Genomic DNA, 23,064 nt, shown 5'->3' on the forward strand with positions numbered 1-23,064 from the left:
ATCAGCTCTCATTAGAAACAGTAGAATAGGAGAAAGTTGTGTGGACCAGTCAATCGCAGGGTGACTATGAGGAACGAGATGAGGTCAATGTGAAAATAGTAAATGCATTCCACAGGTGTATTGACCGAAATCTTTAAAGAAAATATATGAATTAGTTAATATATTGCACATTTTTCATCCAAAATACAGTTCTATGTCATAGGTTTTTGAGATGGATGAATTCAAACTGAATCGCATACAGTGACAGCTTTAATAATGAAATACATGATGGGAGTAAGCAGAAGAATTTGACTCAGTACCATTTAGCAGAATGAAGGGTAAGGGAGTCAGCAGGATGGTTAAAAGGCAAATTACAAATCTCATGGCTGCTCCATTTCTCAGCCTTCAGTAAGAGTTCTTTTTTACCTAGTCAGTTTTATGTTTTAGAACGTCCTCCCAGCAGTTAGCATTTACTCTGCTTTCAGTATTTTTGTCATCTTTAATAACCATATATTCTATCTTCCAACCAGATTTTATACACAGCTGTCTATAACTTATTCTGTTTTTCACACCCTAATTATACCTCTAGGTTTTACCTAAATGGGCTTCTTCCATTTTTGTTTGCATTTCTCCATTTTATCTAGAACTTATCCAATAATTTTTTTTTAGTTAAGAACTCAGGATGTATATCAGACTGATACTGTATTTGGAGGAGATGCTAGCAAATTCATTGATATGGCATACCATAGTAGAGCATAGTAGAGCATTCACACTTCTATTTGATAACAGCAAGGCATAAGCTAAAACCTACTACTTACTTAAATTTAATATTACTGTTCCATTACCAACAATATCCTTTTTTTTTTTTTTTTTTTTTTGGTAGCTGTTTAATTGGTTTTGATATTACTACATTGAATTCATTCAATTTCCAATTTTTCTAAATATTTGCTCTGCTTTCTCATTTAATTATTTGAGGTTTAGTCGCAGCAGATATATTTTAATTTAATTTACAAGGGCGACATACATGTAGACAGAAAGCTAGGAATTATCCTAGCAGGTGATATCTCCCAGTACCTTCCGCCTCTGGCAAAAACAAACAAACAACCTTGCTTTCAGAACCAGGTATATTTCTTTCAGAGAGGAGAAAAGAGATGACAAATGCATTATTTAGTTCCAGGACCTGTCTTTTCTGTTTGCAAATGAGCCTGGGCTCTAAGAGGTGCTGCCTTCTGTACCTGAGAAAGCTTTCCACATCTCTACCCCATACTTCCACTGGTGTGTGCCTCTTCCACCCTGCCTGTTCAAGGACAGTGATTTTCAGTGAATTACCTGTCAAGGAACTCTGCTTCAGGTGCTGTTCTGTTGGCCTAGGTTTTTTTGGGGGGGTTGGGATTTCCTTTCTCCATTTCTCCCTTACTAAGGAGCAAATATATTTTGTCTTTAGAATATATAAAAAGTGTTACTTCAGTTTTACCAATAATGTTACTATAAAAATCATTTTAAATACATGTAATTATATACAAAGTTTTTACTTAACAGTTGCTTGGTATTTTGGGGGACATTGGTGCTCCCAGTGTATTTATTAGTGTTTTTTGTTTGTTTGTTTGTTGTTTTTTTTTTTAATAGCTGTTAACAAATATGTAATGCAGGTGGTTTGACTGTGTCCAGGTGGGACAGTCATGCTTAATTTTAAGAAATTATGCATTCAGGTTGTTTTACTGCAATATAGGCATGTGATAGAAGTTATAAATGGAATACAAAAATATTTATGGAAGATTGATAATTATTTAAATACTTTTTAGGGAATTCCTCTAGCAAAACTAGTGTTCTCTCTTTTTTTTTTTTTTTTTAGTTTAATTTAATTTATTTTATTTATTTATTTTTTGATGAGGATGATTTTCCAGACTATTGCAATGTATCCAAGGCTATTAATACTGGTATATAAAAGGTAGTTAAAAAAAAAAAAAAAAAAAAAAAAAAAAAAGTCAACAAAATAGTACAGTAATGGCTCTATTTTGATATTTAGAATACTGTCTTCACTAAGGCAGCAAATGCTAAGTTTTGCATTTGTTAAATGTTCCCTTTTCTACAGTTGCATTCAAATCGAAAAAGATAAGCATTTCTATAATAAGTACCGGCCTTCTGTACACAGGCATCCATAGTAATACTAGAGTTAACTGAAAAAAAGACTTGGAAATGTTGTAGAATTTAGGTAGCTGAATTTATCATATGAAGGTTAGCATTTTTCATAGTGTAGCCTATAGCATAAGCTAGTTTTATGATAATTATTTAATGACTATGCTAAATTAAGTATTGGCTTTGGAAAACTCAGATAATTACTCCTTTATAAACTGAGTATCATAATATTAACATACCTTTTGAGATTTTTGCACACTGAATTTCTGTCAGAAGTTCTGAATTATTCAGTTGGGTATGTTTTAAGAAGTCTGGGTGATAATCTCTGAAGAACCATCTCCTATAACATAGGAGCTGAAATGTTTCTGGTGAATGCAGTACATTTTAAAAACTACAGTAAATATTACTATATTCAACCTAATTTGTATATTCCCTTTTACGTGGTTTGATAAGCAGTGTCAGATAATGCATGCAGCTACAAAGAAAAAAATGAGTCAATCATATTTATGTATGTCTGGTGGGCAGTGTCACTAGAGTTTCTGGAAAAGAAAAAATAAAGTCTTTTTTTGTCTAAATTGAATATTAATGTTTTTAATCACACAAAAATTGATCAATGAGCTCAGTTATGGAACAACAAAATTTTCTTTCCTGAAGCTATAGTCCTCTGATGCATGAAGAAAAAGCATTAAACTATACTGTCTTTTTAATTGTGTTAATTACAAAGTATTGCTTTTATGTCTAAATGGAACTAATAATGGATCTTAGCTTGCTTATAGGTTGCTGCTTTGCTGTAATGGAAAGATTAATATCTTTTTTATATGAAAGTAATTTTCTAATTAAAAGAGAATAGGTACGTGATGCCTTTTGTAGTGCATTTAAAAAATGAAAGGTTGATTTTATTTATTTACTTATTTATTTTTGTGATTTAGCATGAAGTAAAAACGTTCCTGTGTGGATGATCTTCAATTCCTATATAAGTCTCACATATTGGACCAAATACATTGGTCACAGACACACACTCCTTAGAAATGTAAAACTTTATTATATATTTAATCAAGTACACCACAAATGAAAGGACAACTCTTAGCTGTTTAGCTTCGCATCTAGGCAATTACACAAGAAGGAAGAGTATACAGCATCATCAAACATCATTTATCCCCCTTTCTTTCTTTTTTCTGTAAGTGTCCAAGTGAGTTGTGAAACATAAAAGTGAGGCATCCTTATATTAACATAAGACCTGTGTACTGTACTGGTTACCGGAGAAATTTTCAAGGCCTGGATCACACATGCTTGAATTGTTAAAAGGTCATTTAAAAAGTTGAGTAGTTATCAGCTTTTGGTTAACCAGAAAAATAAGATATTTTTGTCTTTCTTGGATAGAACTGAGCATGAGTGTTCATAAAACTTCTTTTTTTCTTCTTATTTTTTCTGTTATTTTGTTTTCATTTTTTTTTTCATATGCAATATGAAATACCAGAGGCAGTGATAAACGGTGGAAGATTTACTTTCGAAACAGTGAAAGTTGAAAGAATTGAGTGTAGTTCTCTATTGATAGTAGTTTACTTACTTGCTTTTTCATCAAATAGATTTATTCTAAAATTGTATGGCAAATACTTCCTTAAAATGATTCTCTTTTAAAGACTGAGTGCTCAAATTTTATTTCATGGAGATGACACTTCCCTCCCCGCCCTCCCCCTCCCCCCACCCCCTGGTATTTCTAATACCATACAGTAAATTGTCTTCATTCTCACAAGAGTTTGAATTTGCTGCACTGGTGTTAATTTTAGAAATGCTGGTTACTTACCAAGAGCAAATATTTCATCACGATTCAAAGAATATCTATAAATATAAAAATAATTATTGTTCTTCAGATTTCTGATATGGATTGAATTTTCCCTTACACATGTAGAACATGATTGCACGTACGCTTTATGGTTTTGCTTCTAAATGTGTTAGTAATTTGTCTATTTTAGGAAAAACAAATAAACCATGACACACAACCTGTGACCCTGTGACACTCTTTTGAAAGAGCATCCTTTACATTTATTAATTTACAGATATTTTCCAGTAGGGTATTTAAGCAATACTAAATAAATAAACCAAAACTTGTGAAATAGCTTATTGGTACTACCAATTTCTACTGCATGTCGCATAGGAAATGCAAAAAGTAGTGAATATCTGTGGATCTAGATGACTTCAGAGGAAATAATGCATTTAGTTCACATTTGCCTCCAACCATTACTCAGTGTTGTGCTCTTCTGCTCGGTGCTCTGTTCCATCCTGTTTGTTGCTGCTGTCACTTGGCAGACACAGCAGTTTCAAATTGATGCTGTAAAGTGCAGGGTTTTTTTATTATTATTTGTTTGTTTACTTCCTGTATTTAGGAAAGATTTATTCAACTATACAAATATTTATTATTCTGGCTCAGTATTTCTCCAGATATTGTAAAATAAATCATTTTTGACCAGAGAAGTGTAGAAAATATTTTAACGCTGTGTTTTAAAAATGACATAAAGTAATGTGTTTAAACTATGACTTAATGTATAGTCTTCTGAGACTGAAATGGAAGAAATTACTAACATCACATTAATCAGGAAACTGTGCTTTCACTGATATAAATAAACCCTTCCCCCTCCCCCCCCCCAAAAAAAAAAAAAAAAAGCACACCAAGGAAGAAGAGTCATACCTTAGTTCTGTTTTCTGAAAGCAGAATTCACTTTTTTGTCCATTTTCATCTCAGTCTTGCATATTTCTTACACTGAGTTCCATAATATTCTTTTCTGAAAATGAATGACTCTTACAGCAATATTGCCATGTTAGTCAAATGAAGATGACAGCTACTATGCTTCATTGGCCTTACTGTTAAGTAACTTCTGTTGTCTAACTTTAGATAGTCTTACCTCTGAAATTCATTTTCACGTTAAATGTTTCTCTTTTTATATGGTGATGCTTGTCAGTCAATTTAATTGAAATGTCATGCTGACCTTTATTCGAAAAACTCTGAACTTCCTGTGGTTGTCAGAAGTTCTTTTTACTTTGTTTCCAATTTAAATCCTTAAATTACCAGTGTACAAAAGCTGCATACTAATTAATCTTATGAAACCGAAAACAAATTAACTTTGAAAACAATATATCTTTTGCAGAGGTAGTTCAGCTGAGTTTGCCAGAAGATCAAAAACTAAGCATCACTGCAGCAACAGTAGGACAAAGTGCTGTCTTAAGTTGTGCCATCCAGGGAACTCTGAGACCTCCTATCATCTGGAAGAGGAATAATGTCATTCTGAATAATTTGGATTTGGAAGATATCAATGTAAGTAAAAGAGAGCTCTCTTTAACAGTTTGCTGTAAAATATTTTCATGAAGAATTGAGAAGTGATCAAGAAGTGAACAACTGGCTGATGTGTTGGGCTCACATCAGTAAATGGACTTACATCAGGCCAGTTACTAGTGGGATTCACAAAGGCTTCATTTTGGGGCCAGCGCTCTTTAATATTTTCATAAATGACTTGGATGCAGGACTTCAAAGTATGGTAAATTAATTTGCAGGTGACACTAGATTAGGAAGAGCTGTTGACTCCATCGAGGGTAGAGAGGCCTTGCAGAGAGATCTTGATGTATTAGAGCTAAGAAATCACTAACTATATGAAGTATAACAAGAGTGAGTGCCCCATTCTGTAACTGGGTGTATATACAGACTGTGGGGTTTGACAGTACATTGAATATGAGTCAACAGTGTGCCCTGGCAGCCAGGAGGGCCAGCTGTACCCTGGGGTGCATCAAGCACAGCATTGCTAGCTGGTCAAAGTAAGAAATTGTTCTGCTCTGCGCTGATGTGGCTTCACCTCAAGTACTGTGTGCAGTTTTGGGTGCCTAAGTATAAGAAGGATGTAAAATTATTAGTGACCGGTCTAAGAGGGTTAAGAAAACAGTGAAGGGTCTAGAGAAGAAGACATCTGAGGAGCGCACTAAGATAGGCTCCCCAGGGCAGCAGTCCAGGCCCCAAGCCTGCTGGAGTTCGGGAAGCGTTGGCACAAAGCTCTCAGACACATGGTCTGATTTTTGGGTGGTCCTATGCAGAGCCAGGAGTTGGTGAGCCTTGTGGGTTCCTTCCAAGTCAGGATATTCTGTGATTCTATGTGATATTTAACAAGTTCCTTACCTGTGATGTTTTTAGTCATACAACTGTAGATAAAGAAAACAAAATAAATGGAAATAAAATGCTTGCCAAACTCGGTTTTTATTTTACTTTGTATTCAAACCCTTGGTGTAAAGTACAGGGAAAACGTTTCACAGACCAATCATTTAAAGGAATAAGTATAGCAATAGAATTGTATGAAGACGATCACAGCCCAAAATGCAGACAGTATTATACATTCAGCATTATGCGGCCTTCAAACATCTAAGAGAAAAAAGAATCTATAAAATTAACATTTTCGGAAATGCATACTTATTTAACACAAACAGATCATTATAATAACTTTATATTCTGATAATTAAATAAAAAATGTATTTTACCATAATATAGCTCTTACTACAAAATTGGTTGTTTTGATTGTTCCTCCAAGTATTCAGCAAAGGTGCTTCTCAGGGAATCATTAGTGAATGTCAGTAACTTAGAAATCTTTTTTTTAGCAAGGCAAATATCTGCCCCTTAACTTTGCTGTGACCTCTAACTATGGAGAAAAATACAAAATGAAACAAAAATAATTATTATTTTTTTTCTGACAGAACTCTCAAAACAATCATTCAGCTATATTTTGTTTGCCTGTAGGTGTGTTTAATTTCCTTGCGCCATTTCACATTACCAAAATTATATATGTGGACAGCTATGGGGTTGTACTTGCTCTGACCCAAGTATGTCTGAGATCGCTGCAACTCTTAAGTGTGTGGAGTAACACCACAATCGAATACTTGTTTTATTTATTTATGAATGGTTTGATTTGTTTCCAAAATAACATTTGTACATGCACATCACCTTCGTTTTGTTTTTCTTGCTGTTTACAATCAATCATATTTGTTTGTAAATTGAACTTCCTTACAATGGTTTTAGAGGTCACCTTGCTTGAATGGTAGCTTTAAGTCATTTGAGAGGTTTAGGATAAATCCAGCATGCTGTGAAAATTTCTCGGTTTATATTCTTGTTGCTTTTGTTAATTAGGTATTAATAATATGATTGGCATTCAAAAGTGCCCTACCGATTCTCACAAGCTCCTTTCTGTGGTTTTTGTTAGCTTTCCGTAAATATTCACGATGGTAATGATTTGCAGTTCTTACTAATCACATCTACATGTAATATATGGCATGAGCTGTAGAGATAGAAACAGGAGCACGTATCTGGACGTGTAGAAAAAAAAAGGAAAATTATGAATGGTGATAATGAAGCTAACAACTCAGTTTCAAACTGAAAGGTTCACTTGACTGTATTTGCCAACATGAAAAGAGCTAGTGGTTTTCCAAGCTTGATACAAACATTTTGAGTATGAAAATTCAAAAAACAGAAGTTTTCTGCATTGGGTGCACCAGTAGCAAAGACAAAATGCTGTGTACTGACCATAACACTCCCAGCCTCCTGTGCCACTTGGAATGGGTAAAGGGTTTGGGAATAAAGCTGGAAAAGGGGAGAGGAAAGCTGTTGTTTTAATAATGTTTATCTTTATGTTTCCCACAGCCCAAAATAGTAATTTTTTTTTATTATTATTATTTTAATTGGCAATAAATTAAGCTAAATTTTCCCAGGTTGAGTCTGTTTTAGTCCACAGTGGTAATACGTAAACAGTCTTGACCCACATGCTCTTTCATTGCTCCTATTTTCACTCCCCTGCCCTGCTGAGAGGGGGAGTGAGTGAGCATTCGGGTGGAAACTTGGCTGTTAGGGCCAGCCCATTTTGTTTCTTCAGTGCTTATAACAGCTGGAACACACTCCAGTATGGAATTTTTGAAGACTCACAGCATGCCTAATTTGAAGTCAACTTGCAGTGATGATCAGAAATCCAAAGCTAAGGGAGAAAATTAAAATTACTAGAATTGACTGGATTTATGTACTTTTAATATGAGGACCATGTGACAGTATACTGGATTAACAGTCTATAAACATAAAAAGCAAACAAACAGGCTAAGCAAAGAGATAATTCAAAAAAGGTCTACAGAGTGTCTCCTGAGAGAATTTGCAGGATAGAAGATGATGCGGAAGCTAAAACCATTGAGGTATTGCTCACCTCTGGAAAGAAACTATATATTCATACCTGCACAGAGAGGAGTTATTTAAGAGTTCTCTCTGTGTTGGGATGAGCTCTGTGTTTGCATTTTGTGTATGGGTATAGTAAGAATGGCACAGAGTAAATGCTTCCAGCAACAGGAGAATAATTCTGAAGGTGAATGTATTCATCATTTATTTTTTAGCTTAATAAAATCATAGAGAAATTTGAATACAGGGGAAGGTTTTTTAGCAAAACTATATTATAGCTTACTTCTTAGTATTAACAGCTTAGTTACAATTCAAAGGGAATGACAGATCCCTTGTACATATCCATGGGTGAAGCAATAAAAATACATATCACTCAAAGGTTCTAGTTAGATATCCATGTATCATTGAATGTATCACCTACATTCAATGTAGGTGATATTCATCTAATGTGTAGATAAAGCAACAAACAGTGGAATAAAGAGCTAATGGAGCCTGAAAACAAAACAAAACAACACAACAGAAACACCATTGGGCATAAAAGCATTGAGTCTAACTGATTCCTAGAGTCTTTTTTCTTCAAAATTTGTGTTTCCCTGTTTGCACTGATTCTATCCTCTTATATTTATCACTAGATCTTCTCTCATTTCTTTGTGGGTTTATTTTGTTTGTTGTTTTTTGTTTGTTTGTTTTATATTTCTTTGGTCATTCCTTTCTGAACTTTGTCAGATATTCTCTATTTAATTCTTACAATTTCACATTTGCTTCAAGGTTGTTATGTAGTCATCATTTAGCATCTACTCAAGCAATGTAATAAAAATAGTACCTTCAGGAGAGAAAAAAAATGGACAGAAAAGAGTTGTCTTTTTTATTTCACTGTGGAAAATGAATTTATTACTTAAATACTAATTTCAAAGGCACAAATGTAGAGGGAACATAGTGTGTTCCAGTTTATGTTGCATTTTAACCACTAAAGAATGTGTTGTACTTATTCAGTCAGTTTTAAACATTCAGAAGCCCTAAGCCATTGTGTAATTTTGGATGTCTCCAGAGGTAAAACATTCTATTCTTTCCTGTGACTCTATTATATGCTAAAATGTTCATCTAACTCTGAGAATTCTTAATTTACTCAATTGTACAAGAACCACATATGTGCATCTCAACATTAATAATCTTATGTAATCATGAATATAGTTTCTGAAAAAAATGAACAAGCATTGACCTGGAAAAACAGATAAATACTTCTTGTCCAGCAAAACTTGTCATAGAACATTTTAACTGATCTATTTATTATTATTATTATTATTATTATTATTATTATTATTAACTAGATCATTTAACATATGAAACCATCAGAATAAGCAGTAGTGACAATGTGATTTTGTAAATCGTAGCAAATGATAATACCTAAGGTGCATAAATCTTACACTGTACTGTTCTGAATATGGCTTAAACTGTCAGCTTCGGGGAGTGATATACTCAGAACAATATAAAGTTGTAGTGTTTGTCAAATGGGGAAATGCATCAATAAGCAAGAGAGTCTAAGTCAAAACTCAAACTGTGACTATTGAATTTCTATTTTGTTGAAAGAGTCTACTTCCCTACTGACAGTACACAAGATATATGTCTAAGCCTGTCAACTAGGAAAGTGACCATGAGCAAGCCTTAATTATTTGAGTTGTATTACATACTCTGAGATGATTAAAAAAAAATAAATTAAGAAATACTGTTTGTCTTTTGAGGGTCAATAATGAAAATTGTATTTAATTAGTACTTTTAACAACTGTACAATAACTTAGAGAATGCTATCTGACCACAAGTGTGTGGTTAGATTTTAATGATGCTATTGATAATATCCAAGAGGTAATCTTAGGAGTCATCAGTGCTCCTCAATTCTTCTTATGGTACATATGGTTACTATTTGTGGATGTAATGTGTCTTGCTACTGATCTTTCTTATTTAAACTGATAGGAGTCAGGGATAATTAGCATCCATCTGAATGAAGCCATGAAAAATTGTGCCTCTGCAATTTTTGCTTAATTTAAATTGTAATTTATTTGTGCTATGACTCAGTACAGAAATTATATAGTAGGGCATTTTGCTGATATTTTAGTATGCATTTAGAAGGGCTTTTTTCCTGCTGTGATCCCGAATCTTAAGTTTCTGAAGTCCTTTCACTTACCTCTTCTAGTATATTCTAGCTAGCCTATTATTCATTATAGAAAAAGTTCTCACTTATAGAAAACATTAAAAATAGCAGAATCTTTCCTAAACATAATGTATATTTCAGTCTTGTCATGGAAGTTGACTTACTTTTAAAACACTTTATATCTCATTTTACTTTGTTCTCTTTTGACCTTTTCCTTTAGATTTGCTTTTAGCTGCTTCCCTATACCTGTCAAGAATAGCATTACGAAATGTCTGCCCTTTGTTATGTTTATACAAGATCAACTTAGATGACTTGCCCATATGGAAAGTTTAACATCTACTAACTTACTTAAATTAGTAACTTTTTAAAGGAGTGTAGATTAACTTCTGCTTTTTGATGAAAACTAATGATCTCTTTCTTTAGGCTACCTTCACTGGAAACCTGCAATATTTGTACTTGATATGTAAATTTGGGGGTTTTGAAGGTACATATGGATTGTCTTTCTCTCATTTGTTCATCTCATTAAAACTAATCTACAAATTACAACATTACAACTTGAGGTTTTTTTGGTATCATATTCGTCTGCATCCTCTTCTTGATTGATTTTAACCAAAATGTAATGTAATTGCCAGTAAAACCTAATGTCCTCTGTAATAGTACATTCCCTTCCATTCTAGAAAGGTCTGCTCAGCAACTGATGACAAAAATATTTTCAGACTGTCAAAAATGTTGAACATAGTTTCCTGATATCTGTGCTCTTTTTTTTTTTTTTTATTTGTTTGTTTGTTTTTCTTGCTGCAGCAAGCCCTGCATGGTATGGTTCATTCCCCAAGAGGTTTTCATAGCCCAGAATCTTTGTCATGGTTCCTCTGATTTTACAGTCTTCTCTCTGACCCCTTTACCCTTGCCTAAGAGAGAGTACAGAGATGCTGTGAACTAAGAGGAATGGCAGAGCCTCCTTCCTTTTAGCCTTCCCTTCAGAGATGATGCTCTTAATATTATCTTCATTTTTGGAAGAGGTAGCACAGTCCAACAATTAACAAATTAAACAGTCATAGTACGGTAGTTTAAAAGCTACCAGTGTTTTTCTTTTTAACTTCAACATTTAACCTTTTGTTTCTATTTAACATTAACTTTTTCTAATTTTCTTAGTGAATAATAGTAGTCAAATTACTGTACAGAAATTACAGCATCTTATATTCTATCTGGTGCAACAGTATTCTGTGTGTTACCACTAAGATATATAAAATTCAATTTAACAACCTAGCTACAGGTTTCTCTTATACATTATTTTTATGACACCAGTTGAACACATCTATTACATCCCTCTCATACCTTTTTTTTACTGATTTTTTTAATGAAGTGGTTGGATTTGATTAACAGTGACTCATTAAATTCAGCACATTTCTATTTTTGTCAGTATTGAATTGTCCTTTTTCTTATGCAGACTTTCTTCATCTGAAATAAGATGTATTATTACCTTTTCTCTTTCATTTAATGTCAAATACCAATTTTGTTTGCTTTATTTTAAAAGTTAAGTGAAAATATTGTCAAAGATGCTGATCAGATTTATGAAATCTCTAATGCTTTTATTTTAATTATTTTTAAGTATACCAAAAATATGTAGTTTTGACCACCTTTTTTTCTGTTTTCCTGTTCTTTTTTCTGTTCATAGTTTTTCTTTTTTTTTGGAATCTGACTTTGAGTCACAATTAATTCTTTAGTAGTGGGATAAATCACACCAAAAGGAAACATTGATTATGCGTAAGATTTGACATTTTTTTTCTTTGAATATTGAAGCTATTGAAATATTTATTTTATTTCATTATTGGCATGCTGAATGCCACTTCAGGATGTGCATCATATTTTCAAAACAACATAAAGATACATTTAAACCAGGTACCTGTATTGATCTATAATCTTCTAGATTAATGAAGTAAGGTGAAAGGTTACAGTGAGGTTTCATTCACAGGTACCAATTCCTGTTAAAAGGTACCTATTCCTGTTAAAATAATCTGGACAAGCAAGTTCTATAGCTCTAGCTTCATTAAAGTTATAATACTGTAGAATTTTATGATAAGGTTTTCCATATACATCTTTTTATGGTGGGAGTTATTTTAACTTTGAGACAGATGATGATTCTCTCTTTATGAAGAAGCATTAAAATTTCTCATGGGCTTTCTCTTCTCTTCTGCTAGATCAGACTGCTTCATTTTATCTTCATTAGAAATGAAAGTGTTGATTTCCAAGATGAATAGAATCAGGATCTGTGGACCATAAACTTTCCTTGTTCTGTCAGCAGTGTAACCAAGATCATGATCTAGTCCTTTTTCCTATTAGAGAGTGGGGCAGAGTCATTCCATCTTGCAGATCTGATGCCCGGTATTCTTATCTTGTGGTAGTTGTAATTCTGCATTCTAGAGCTGTTTTGACTATTTGTGTCCAAAATAGATGAGTTTGTTAGTATTTTCCTGTTTGTTGCTCAGAAGTTAAAAATGAAAGGTCTTGTGATGCTGAAAGGTGTTAACATAACATGTACGTCCATTCTCCCTTGCCCCGAAGGAAACCTTGAAAATAACACCAGGCAGGCAGGAGGCATCACTACACATTTCTGACAGCTACAGGCAGAAACTGTTAACAAAATAAAAGGAATGTTGTGCATTTTAAAGATTGATTGGTTCTTCCAAGTCAATTTCTTGACAGAGCTAATTGAACACATCTGTAGAAGAACAGCTGAAATGATAGTTCTGTACTGCTGTTACAGAGGTCTTCTCTGTCAACAGAAATACGTGAACACCAAAGGTGTTCAAAACATTATTAACCTTTTTTCTCTGTAGTCATATCTGCATGTACATTGCTGCCGATTCTGCCTAGTTTTACTAGCGATTCTAGAATACACCAAGGACACTTTTATAGGTATTTTAAGCAGGAAGGTAATATTCTTAAATTAAGAACTGTCACACTTAATATCATCTGCTTCTAAAACAAGAAACATTTATTATTAGTTTTGAAATTATTATTGTATGTTTAGCTTAGCTTATTATTTAGCTTACTATGATATATACTAAACTCATTGCCACAATATTTTATGTGTTAATCTTCTGCCTCCTGTGTCATTGAAGATAAAACTTCAATAAACACAAAAAATTAAATGCAGATATATGCATTATAATTAGCTCTAAGCATTGTGGAAATGAAGGTTCAAAATTAGTTGATTCTCCAAAAGGTAGTTTTGTGATGTCAGGTATGCTGTTCCTGAAATGTGGTAAAGAAGAGATGAATTGTAGTGCCAGGGAGTTGATGACATACGACTGAGAAGGCTGAACTCCCATGATTCTGTGCTTCTCCAGTGACTCATAGGAGTACACGCAGTGTGTACTAAAGGAAGGAACAACCTTTGGCTACTGAAGGTTACAGACCTTGTATTCCTCTGTTTACCCTGGGAGAAATCTTCCCCAGCACTTCCCCAGTTCACCTAATAAGCCAACTCGATGAGTTTGCAACACGCTTGCAAAACCCGTTTCAATTTTTCAGCTTGTGCACTTAGCAAGCAAAATAGCTGAAAAGAATAGCTATTTCTGAATGTCTTGTTTATCCATGCTTGCTAATTTTGTTTGTGATATAGCTATTATAGTACAGAACTTTGTTGTATAATTTTTAATCATATAAGAATAATTAACATTATACAAGTATTACGGAAGCAGCGGAAAGATTTTGAAAAGACTAGCCCTATAATACCTATCTTTGGCATAATTTATACCAAAGTCTAAGCATGCATGAACATTTCATGAACGTTTTCGAAGTCACTGTTCCCCCAGTAGTCTTACTTTCTGGTTAAAATAAAAATAAAAAAGTAAAAAAAAAAAAAAAATATATATATATATATATATATCTAGAAATTTCTAAAAGTTATATAATGAAAATAAGTAACAATTTTCTTCACTTACATAATTATTTTTGGTATTTTGCAATAGAATTTTGTCTGCCCTACCTGTTCTATTTTTAAGTTTTCTATCGTCAATACAAATTAGCAGATAATGTAGAAACATGGAAATATTTTAAGAAAAGTAAAGGGTTAGAGATTTCATTTATATTGATGATGTTTACCTTTAAGTTAACAATCTTTTGAATGCATCTTGATTTTTATACCGCATTATTAATCTAAATATTCTTTATTCTCCTATTACTTCTTTTTTTTCAGAGACACCAGAACTTCTATCACACCCACCTTTCTCTTTCACTCTTGCACATTGTCCCTGTATTTTAAAATTATCAGAAAGTATTTTGATCTATTGTTATCAACTGACTTGAGAATTTTTGTATCTTACAGACATAGCATCTTTCTCTCTCAACCCTTTCTTTTCAGTTCAAATTGGCCTTTTTCCTCTGTTCTTTTCTTTATATGTGTGTATATCTATATATATGTAGGCTATATCTACACTTTGTGTTGCTGAAACTGGCAAATTCACCTTGTGCTATAAATGTCTGGTAGGCATATGAAAAATTGCAGTTTGTTATTTATGTACAGATATAAGTATGCTCATTTGTTTCTATGGCATATATTTTCTCGTATTTTTTACTAGCTATATATTTATATTTCCACCTTCCTCGTTTTGCAGTACTTTTGCTATTATACTAGACTTGATGCTTTTGACAGATTTGATAAGAGTTGTGTGAAAGAGCCATAAAGGATATAAAAAGGATATCAAGCTTTTCTGGTTATTATTTTAGGAAAAAAAATAATCTTAGAAGCTAGGCAACAACCTGGACTAGGCTACAGCTAACGGGTAAGGTCAATCTTTCTTAAAAGCATAAGAAAGATGCTTTGTTAATAATGGCCTCCTATGGCTCACAGCCCTGACTTTCAAATCATTGCTATAGTACATTAAATAGGAGGGCCACATCATCAGTAACAAAAGAGCTTTGATATCTAAGAGTGTGTTTAGCTGTAAAGAGAGGTATGGATGCTTAAACACCAAAAAAAGAAACATCTTTGCCTGTCCCTCCCAAGCATTCCAGAAAGAAGAAAGAAGGACGGGTAGGATGTAATTACCTATTGGGAATTTGGCTCAACTGTCACCTGCAATATTTATTACAAAAAAAATAATTAAAAAATCATCTGGAAGTGTTTGATCTCTGTACCAAGTCATTGATTCAGTACTGAATCAAAAAGAAAATTGCCTCCCACCTATAAAATCACCAGTACTGCTACTTGCAGAAGTGACATGAACCAAATTACTTATCCAGATCAAGCCTGCTTAATTTGTGAGCTCTGACAGGATTGCAACAGAAGATGGTATTTCTGCCTCACTTTTCAAGTGATGGCATTTAACATTTCTATGAATTAAACTGCTCAGTGATCTATATACCCATAATCCTAGTACGTTATATCCATTAATTTCTAAATTTTATTGATGATCTACTCTAGCATAGACCAATTTCTACTTTACCACCCAAAGACCATATGTAAATGTTACCACATTCTTGTGTCGTTTTCCTTTCCTTGTCATTTTATGTCATATTTATATAGCTATCTTAATAATCTAGAGCTCCTTTTTCAAAAGCTTGCATTCAGAAGATTTTCTAATTGGATATAAGTAACCTTTGTGTCCATGGCTAAAGTGTTTTCATTATTCTGTTGGAGGACAGGTAAAATAAACTAGAAGTTTTACTAAATTTATTATGAATTTTGACAATGTCTGCCTGTTGGTAGTTTTAGAGGAACCTATAGTTTTGCTTGATTTTGCATTTCAATTTCTAGTTCACATCTATATAGGTGAAATGCTGAATTTTTGCTGGGGGTGAGGGGTGGGGGAGGATTAATTTTTCCTACACAACTAGGTTCGGTGGTTACTGTGAAAGTCTTGAAGTTGTTACCAATGATACTGAACAGTCTTTTCTTTCAGAATAAATAGTCTTTTTTTCATAAATAAATTCATCTTGCCTAGTAAAGTTTTCTTGTGATAAATGATTAGACTGATGAGTATGGAGCATGGTATTAGTGGTTTGAGCAAAGGCTATGTCCGTGATGTTGCTCGTAGATGACTAATATAGGTATTAAAATTGTTTCAGGTTTCAATGTTTTTTGTTTTAGTGTAATTCAACCTTTGCATGTACTCTAGCTCATACCAAGTGCTTAGTTCAGATTGAGTGGAATTTGCTGTTTGCTTAAAGGTTCTGTGCAAGAATTATTTTTTTTTTTGTGAGTTTAGTGTCTGTCATGCTGGGCTAGACTCTTTTTAAATGAATCTGCTCTGCTAACATGCAAGCTTTCATTATTTTGATTTTGTACGTGATCAAAGAACTCCAGTGGACAGATGTCATTCCCTTCATTGTGTGTATTTAGGTATGTACTTTTAAAAATCTTTTGTATAGGAAGTGCATCCACAATCTTTCTAAGCATCTATGTACTAGTTTCTTATATAACATACTTGATAATGAACTGACACAAATAGCCTTTTACTAATAATCCAAGGAATGTGTGTGACTGGTCTTATTTTCTCTCTACTGTTGTCTGGAGATTGTGCATTACTGCTGAATAAAAAAAATGAGAGTTCAACTTAAATAAACTGTTCAAGTTATAGTATGCATTTTTTCCTTTGTACGCTAAAAATAATCTGAAGTAAATTGTTCAGATTTTGAAAATCAAATTATAAGGTACTGGGTGTATTTTATTCTTTTTTTCCTACCCTCTCTATCTCTTCTTCAAGTAATACATAGAGACAGGTAGAGAATCCCCTGTTATCCTTTTTAAAGTAGTTTTCTTTGCAAGATATTTGAAAGTTTTGTGTGTTGACAAGGTGTTTTTTTTTTTTTTAACTGTTGGTTGTTTAATCACATGTACAGAGCGTAGTTTGTAACAAAAGAACATTTATACCACAGAGCTTTTGCAGACTCTATAAAACTTAAAATAAAAAATAAAATAAAATAAAATAAAATAAAATAAAATAAAATAAAATAAAATAAAATAAAATAAATCTATGACCGTCTGTCTCACTTGTTCTTGGATAGTTAGTGTATACATGGGAAGGACTGCATCAAAACTGTATGAAAATTCTGGTATTGTGAAATCTTACTGGATTATTTTTGTATTGTTTGTAGATACTCTTGGGGTTGTAAAAAAAATAAAAAAAATCCTGAGGAATTTACTTCTGTGGAATAAAATGTAAGCTCTATTACTGATGCTTATAAACTAAGTAATTAAAATAAAATTTAGTTGAACAGTGTAATTATGAGGAGCTAATATTTTCAGAATCAAGAAAATTTAGGAGGTATTCAGTGTTTTATTTATACTCTTCTTTTTCTGCAAGTGTTAGAAAGATAGTGTACAAATGAGATACCCTTGCCAGGCTCATTCCACAAATCTGACCCTAAATTGAGTCATCTTAAAGTGCAAACTGTCAGTACTTCTGCTGAATTAGCAATTAGATATTGCTTTGTAATATATGTTTTGTAGCATATCTTCATACCAATTAGATATTGCTTTGTAATGTGATTTGATAAAAGTATACTGCATAGTGCAAAGTTAGTTTCTTTTTGCAGGTCTTGCTTCAAGTTTAATAAATACATCTACAGTTAAAGCTGATTAAAAAAATAGAATGGTTTTTGGAAATTATAATATACTGTGATAATTGTGTAATTACAAATTAATGTCACTGGTTATGAAGTTAAATTGAGAAATATGTGAGAAACATTTAAATCTGATTGTTTAAAAAGGAGTAAAGGTTAAATGGTACATGAGTCATCCCAAAGATATCTGTGGGTAACATAAACCTATAGAAAAAATGACTAGTATGCTGAAATTTCTGTTTGAAGTAAACTATCTAATCCGTTGGAGATCTTGAATGTCTAAATAAATTAGCAGTCACCTTCACAGCGAGATAACATAAGTTACAGAATTTTTCAGGAAGTAAAAGGTTAGTGAAGTTTTTTAGTTAGCTGCTAGTGCTCCTGTACTTTGGCAAAACTGTGCTTATGTCTAGTGCATACCTCCTGTGTAGAATATCCAAATTCTCTTCATGTAACTATGTATAAAAGAAGCTGTGATTCTCATCAGTGACCCAAGTGTGTGGGGTTTTATGGCACTTTTCAGTGTGGTTTGTCTTCAGATTCTAAGTGAACTTTTAAACTTACTAGCTTTCATGATAGCAAAAACATTTTTATCAATCAACATAGCACAAAGCTGCTGCAGATTGTCCACAGAGTAATGTATGCTACCATCTATTAGCTGTTACTATCTCATCATGAAATGAAACTTCAGTCCATACAGCATCCAAAAGAATAACAAAAAATCATACGTCTCTATTTATGTAAGTAGGTACAGTGTTCTCTTCATTTAGAGTAAGAGAAATGTGAATCTTTTCTCAGGTTTGCTGAATATGAACAAATCCTGTTGAATTTAACTAATGGCCACTTCCCATGTATCATGAAGTCTTATTTTAGGAAGAGATAATGAAAGGTTATCTCTGAACATTTGTAAGACAGTCTTAGGATATGCACAAAGACTTTCTCAAAATCTGAATGAGAGATTTACTAAGACATTATGAACTGCTCACTGGATGATCCCCTTTTTCTGTATTGACAGTAGAATGATACTAGTGAGGATATCTGAAGCTTTCTACTGTATATTACAACTATATACTATATAATACTGTGATCTTTCTTGAAAATTTGACTGGATATGCCGTTTTCTGTTGAGCTGATTCTCCAATAAGTTGATTTTCATTAGATTTATGATTTGTCCTTATTGTATCTGTAAAATATGAGACTGAGTGAAGGTATGTGAAATTTCTTCTTAGGAAACTCAGGTTTTGCTTCCTTCTAAAGGGAGAAGGAAAGGCTTAAAAAACCTTGTGTTGGTGCCATATACAATTATTCTGAGATTTTTGTGTAGATTTTTTTTTTTGGCATGTGATAGCTGACCACAGACTCACATTGCTCTGCCAACATGAACAAAGAAATTGATTACTTGGAAAGTAGGAGTAAAATTGACATCAACAGGAAAAGTGTGAGTGGAATTTATCTGGCAAGCTAATACATCAATAATTATTTTACAAAATGTTTCCAGTTAACCCTCAAAAGCTTTCTTTTTCCCCAAGGACACACAGAATAAATAAGTTGAAGATAACTACTGGAAAACAAATAGGTAATTAGCAAACAAGTGACTTTTTATTATTGGGACTTTCATGAGTAAACTGAAATCAAATGTAGAAAGTGTGGACATGTGTACAGAATGGGATAATGTGTACTAGTTGTGTTTACAAGCCAAAAAATGTCTTGAGAACATACCTAGATGGCAGCAACTGTTGGCACATCTTTTCCATAGCAGACCAAAGCAAAATTTTTATTCCTAGGGTGAAATTCTTTCCCCGATCAGCTCAGAGGTAGAAGTTTCTTTCTTTTCATATAAGAAAATCAAGATTTTTCTTTAGAAAAAGGGGAAAATTCCCATCCAAATTAGCTTGTCATTATATAGTGTATATAATAGTATATAATCTTGTCATTATATAGTGTATATATAGTGTAGCAGTGTTGTAGTGACTATATTACTAACAATCAATACAAAGATAACCAATATAACTTCTTTGTTGTAGTTTTGTCAGACAGAAAAAGAAAGTTATCATGGGCTCAAAAGGGCTATTAATTCTTTTTTTTTTTTTTTTTTTTTTTGGTGCTTGCTAATTACATTTATTAAAGACCTAATAAACTCACCTGAGAATATTATAACTGAGAATGTACATCTCCATGTCTCATGTCCTCATTCCTGTGTTTCTTTTTTTTTATTATTGTTCATGTTATCTTTTTCACTTTTTTTTTTTTTCTCCTTCCAAAGTGTGGAGTTTTGGAATTCAGGTTAATATTAGGAAGTTCTTTAGAAGCTGAATATCTTAGTGCCATATGGTCTTAAGATCATATTATATTTCATCTTAATACGATTGTATTATTATTTCTGATCAATGGGCCACAAAATAAATACTGTGAAAGTACGTAAGTGCATCTAAACTTTGGTGCCTGAAAATGGCCTTTTTCCTATGTACCAGTGTTGAGGTGCATGCTGGTATTCCAGGAACCATGTATAGAATTCATCACCTGCCAGAAACTGAGCTTACAGAGGTGAAATTTCCAAACAAGGTTCTTAACCACTTCATAGATCTCTTAAATGCAGTCTGTTTAGTTTTATATTTATTTTTATATTTTATATGTTTGCACCTCTGTGTAAAAAGTTGAGGCTGATATACTGGTGAGAAAGTTATCATCTAGGCCTGAAAAATTTACAAGGTTTAAAAACGAACAAAAAATCAAAACTAACCAAACAACAAAACAACACATTAAAGAAACACAAAACCATATAATATTTCCTATTTTGGGGTTCATGAGAACCTGACTTAAGTTGGGACTGCTAAGCACTAGCAATAGTTGTTTTGCAAGGGAGTTATGTCCTCTTTTACAGAATAGTCACATTTTCTGATTTAAAAACAAGAAATCTTGCCAACTCCAGATACGATGGCTTCAGACTACCCAAATCCAGACTGCTTTTCCCATTTTTCTGAACTTCTTAATCTCTGAACTGAATTTTCAGTTATATTTTGCAAGTGAGATTTGAGCAGGGAACTGTTTGCATGCGCTGAGTGAAAAAAAAATTAAACGTGGTATTTTTCATTTAGGGACAGAGGACTTGTTTGGGAGACGTGATCCATAGATGAGAGGAAAATCAGGTTTTGGAATACAGATAATGATTTAAAGCAAAAAGAAGTTGTTTAAGAGAACAATATGTTGATAATAAATTGGTGTAAAAAAAAAAAAGGCAAACAAAGCCTCTAGTTCCTATGATGGTACACAAGTTCAAGCAGTCTTTTTTGCTATACATTCTTCTGCGGGGAGAAAGCTGACAAAGGTCTTTCTAGAGCTGATAATAAAGAACAGCAGGTAAATGATCACAGACATAGTGTACAAGAATTAGTATATCAAAGCATTTTATAAACCTAAAGAAAATAATAATTACTTTATGAAGAAAAATCACCATTGGATTTCTGTTCTTATTAACAGTAAGACAACTAAGCAAAGATTCATTGTCAAATGAATATTTTCCTTCTGTATTCCTTTTCTTGTTATTCATGACACATCATGATTCTTAAATGTCAAGCTCTCTACAGAACAGAGCTGCAGTGGAATCATTGTTAAAGTAATTGCTCAATATTTTTTTTTCTTTCTTTTTGGACAACAATAATTAGAGTTTCTCAATTTAATTTTAGAAGTACCATGCCATTTTCACTTGAACAGTGAAAAATTTAAAACAAAACACAACAACAACAACAAAAAGAAAACAACAGGACTTGTAGCAATGTTTTTAGTGTCATCAAACATTTTTACCAAAGTTAAAAGAATCTTTTCTTCTCTGTTGCTGTTAATATTTGAAGACTTAAGTTCAATCATGTTTGTCTGTATCGATACAAGTTTTTTCAGTGACTCTAGCTTGTGAGTTATTCTATAAAACACTAATTATACATCACCATTCTGTCTCAAAGAGCTCTGTCTACAGTTCTTTGTCACGTTCCAAACACTACTTATAGTTTCATATTTCCGGTGTATTGAATTGTTTGATTTAATTAACAAAACAAATATTGAACTCAGTCTAATAATAAGCCAGGGACATTGTTTTGTAATTGAAAAACAAAACTCACCCAGAAACCCCAAATGTTTTGAGTAATGAAATGACAATATCATAGGGGAAATCCTGTTGAAAACTGATGTCTCTGACTAAAATAGCCACAGAGATGGCAGAGTTCTTTTTTTTTTTTCCTTTTTTTTTTTTTTTTCTACAAATAAGAAAATAAGAAGAGAGAAATCATAGCACAGACATCCATTTACTTACAAAAAGAGCTATGGTAGTTATCTCTTTACTAGTGAGACTGGACTTCAGAAATCTAGATAAACTTAAATACTTTTAATAGCTCACTTCTGTTTTAGAAGTGTGTATATGTCATGGCCTAAATTTTCAAAGAATACTGTGAAGAGTTTCAGTTTTGAAAAGTGTTTCTAGACCAATTGTCAATAGCCTTATTACAAATAAACAATTATTCCATACTTTTTTTTTTACAATAATTGACATAGAAACTCGTCTATAATATGTAATTGGTACTTAATATCAACACTACAGATGCTAGATTGTACTACACTGTTATCTTGAACAGTAATAAAGAAGACAACAGTCTTTTTTAATTGATCTTGTACCGAGGATTGAACCAGGAATTGAAATGGTAGTTAAATTTTGCATTCTGATCTTGTGGAAACTATATGTCATTTAAAGATATTTAAGAGGATGAAGTTAAAAATGTTAACTCAAACGAATTTTTTTTTTTTTTAATTTTATTTTCTGTGTATCTGCTAGTTTCAAAGAATGACGATGCTTTTACAGGATATCATTTACCTTGTTAAATTGTGCAGTGGTTTAGGTTTTCTATCTGATCTGACCCAGTCCAAAATAGCTTTACTTCTGCAAATAGCTATCATAGCTATATAAACATTCTTAGGACTTCAGAGTTTAGCTAATAGATAAAATAGAAGTGTATTTTCTTTTACAGATCCAATACATGCAGCAAGATCAAGCACCTCTGTCATT

General features: G+C 32.7%; 1 protein-coding gene across 1 annotated transcript in view; it reads left to right on the forward strand.

Annotated features, from left to right (window-relative positions):
• The window catches only part of FSTL5 (follistatin like 5), a gene marked incomplete at both ends in the record, with an annotated part of 267,251 nt that overhangs the window by 179,742 nt on the left and 64,445 nt on the right, over positions 1 to 23,064 (forward strand). Inside the window, one exon of the mRNA XM_084286367.1 lies at positions 5,259 to 5,425. Coding sequence (XP_084142493.1) covers positions 5,259 to 5,425 — 167 coding nt within the window. The remainder of the gene's footprint in view (positions 1 to 5,258; positions 5,426 to 23,064) is intronic.

The sequence above is a fragment of the Netta rufina genome, assembly GCF_964035555.1.
Source record: "Netta rufina genome assembly, chromosome: 4".
Classification (NCBI taxonomy): domain Eukaryota; kingdom Metazoa; phylum Chordata; class Aves; order Anseriformes; family Anatidae; genus Netta; species Netta rufina.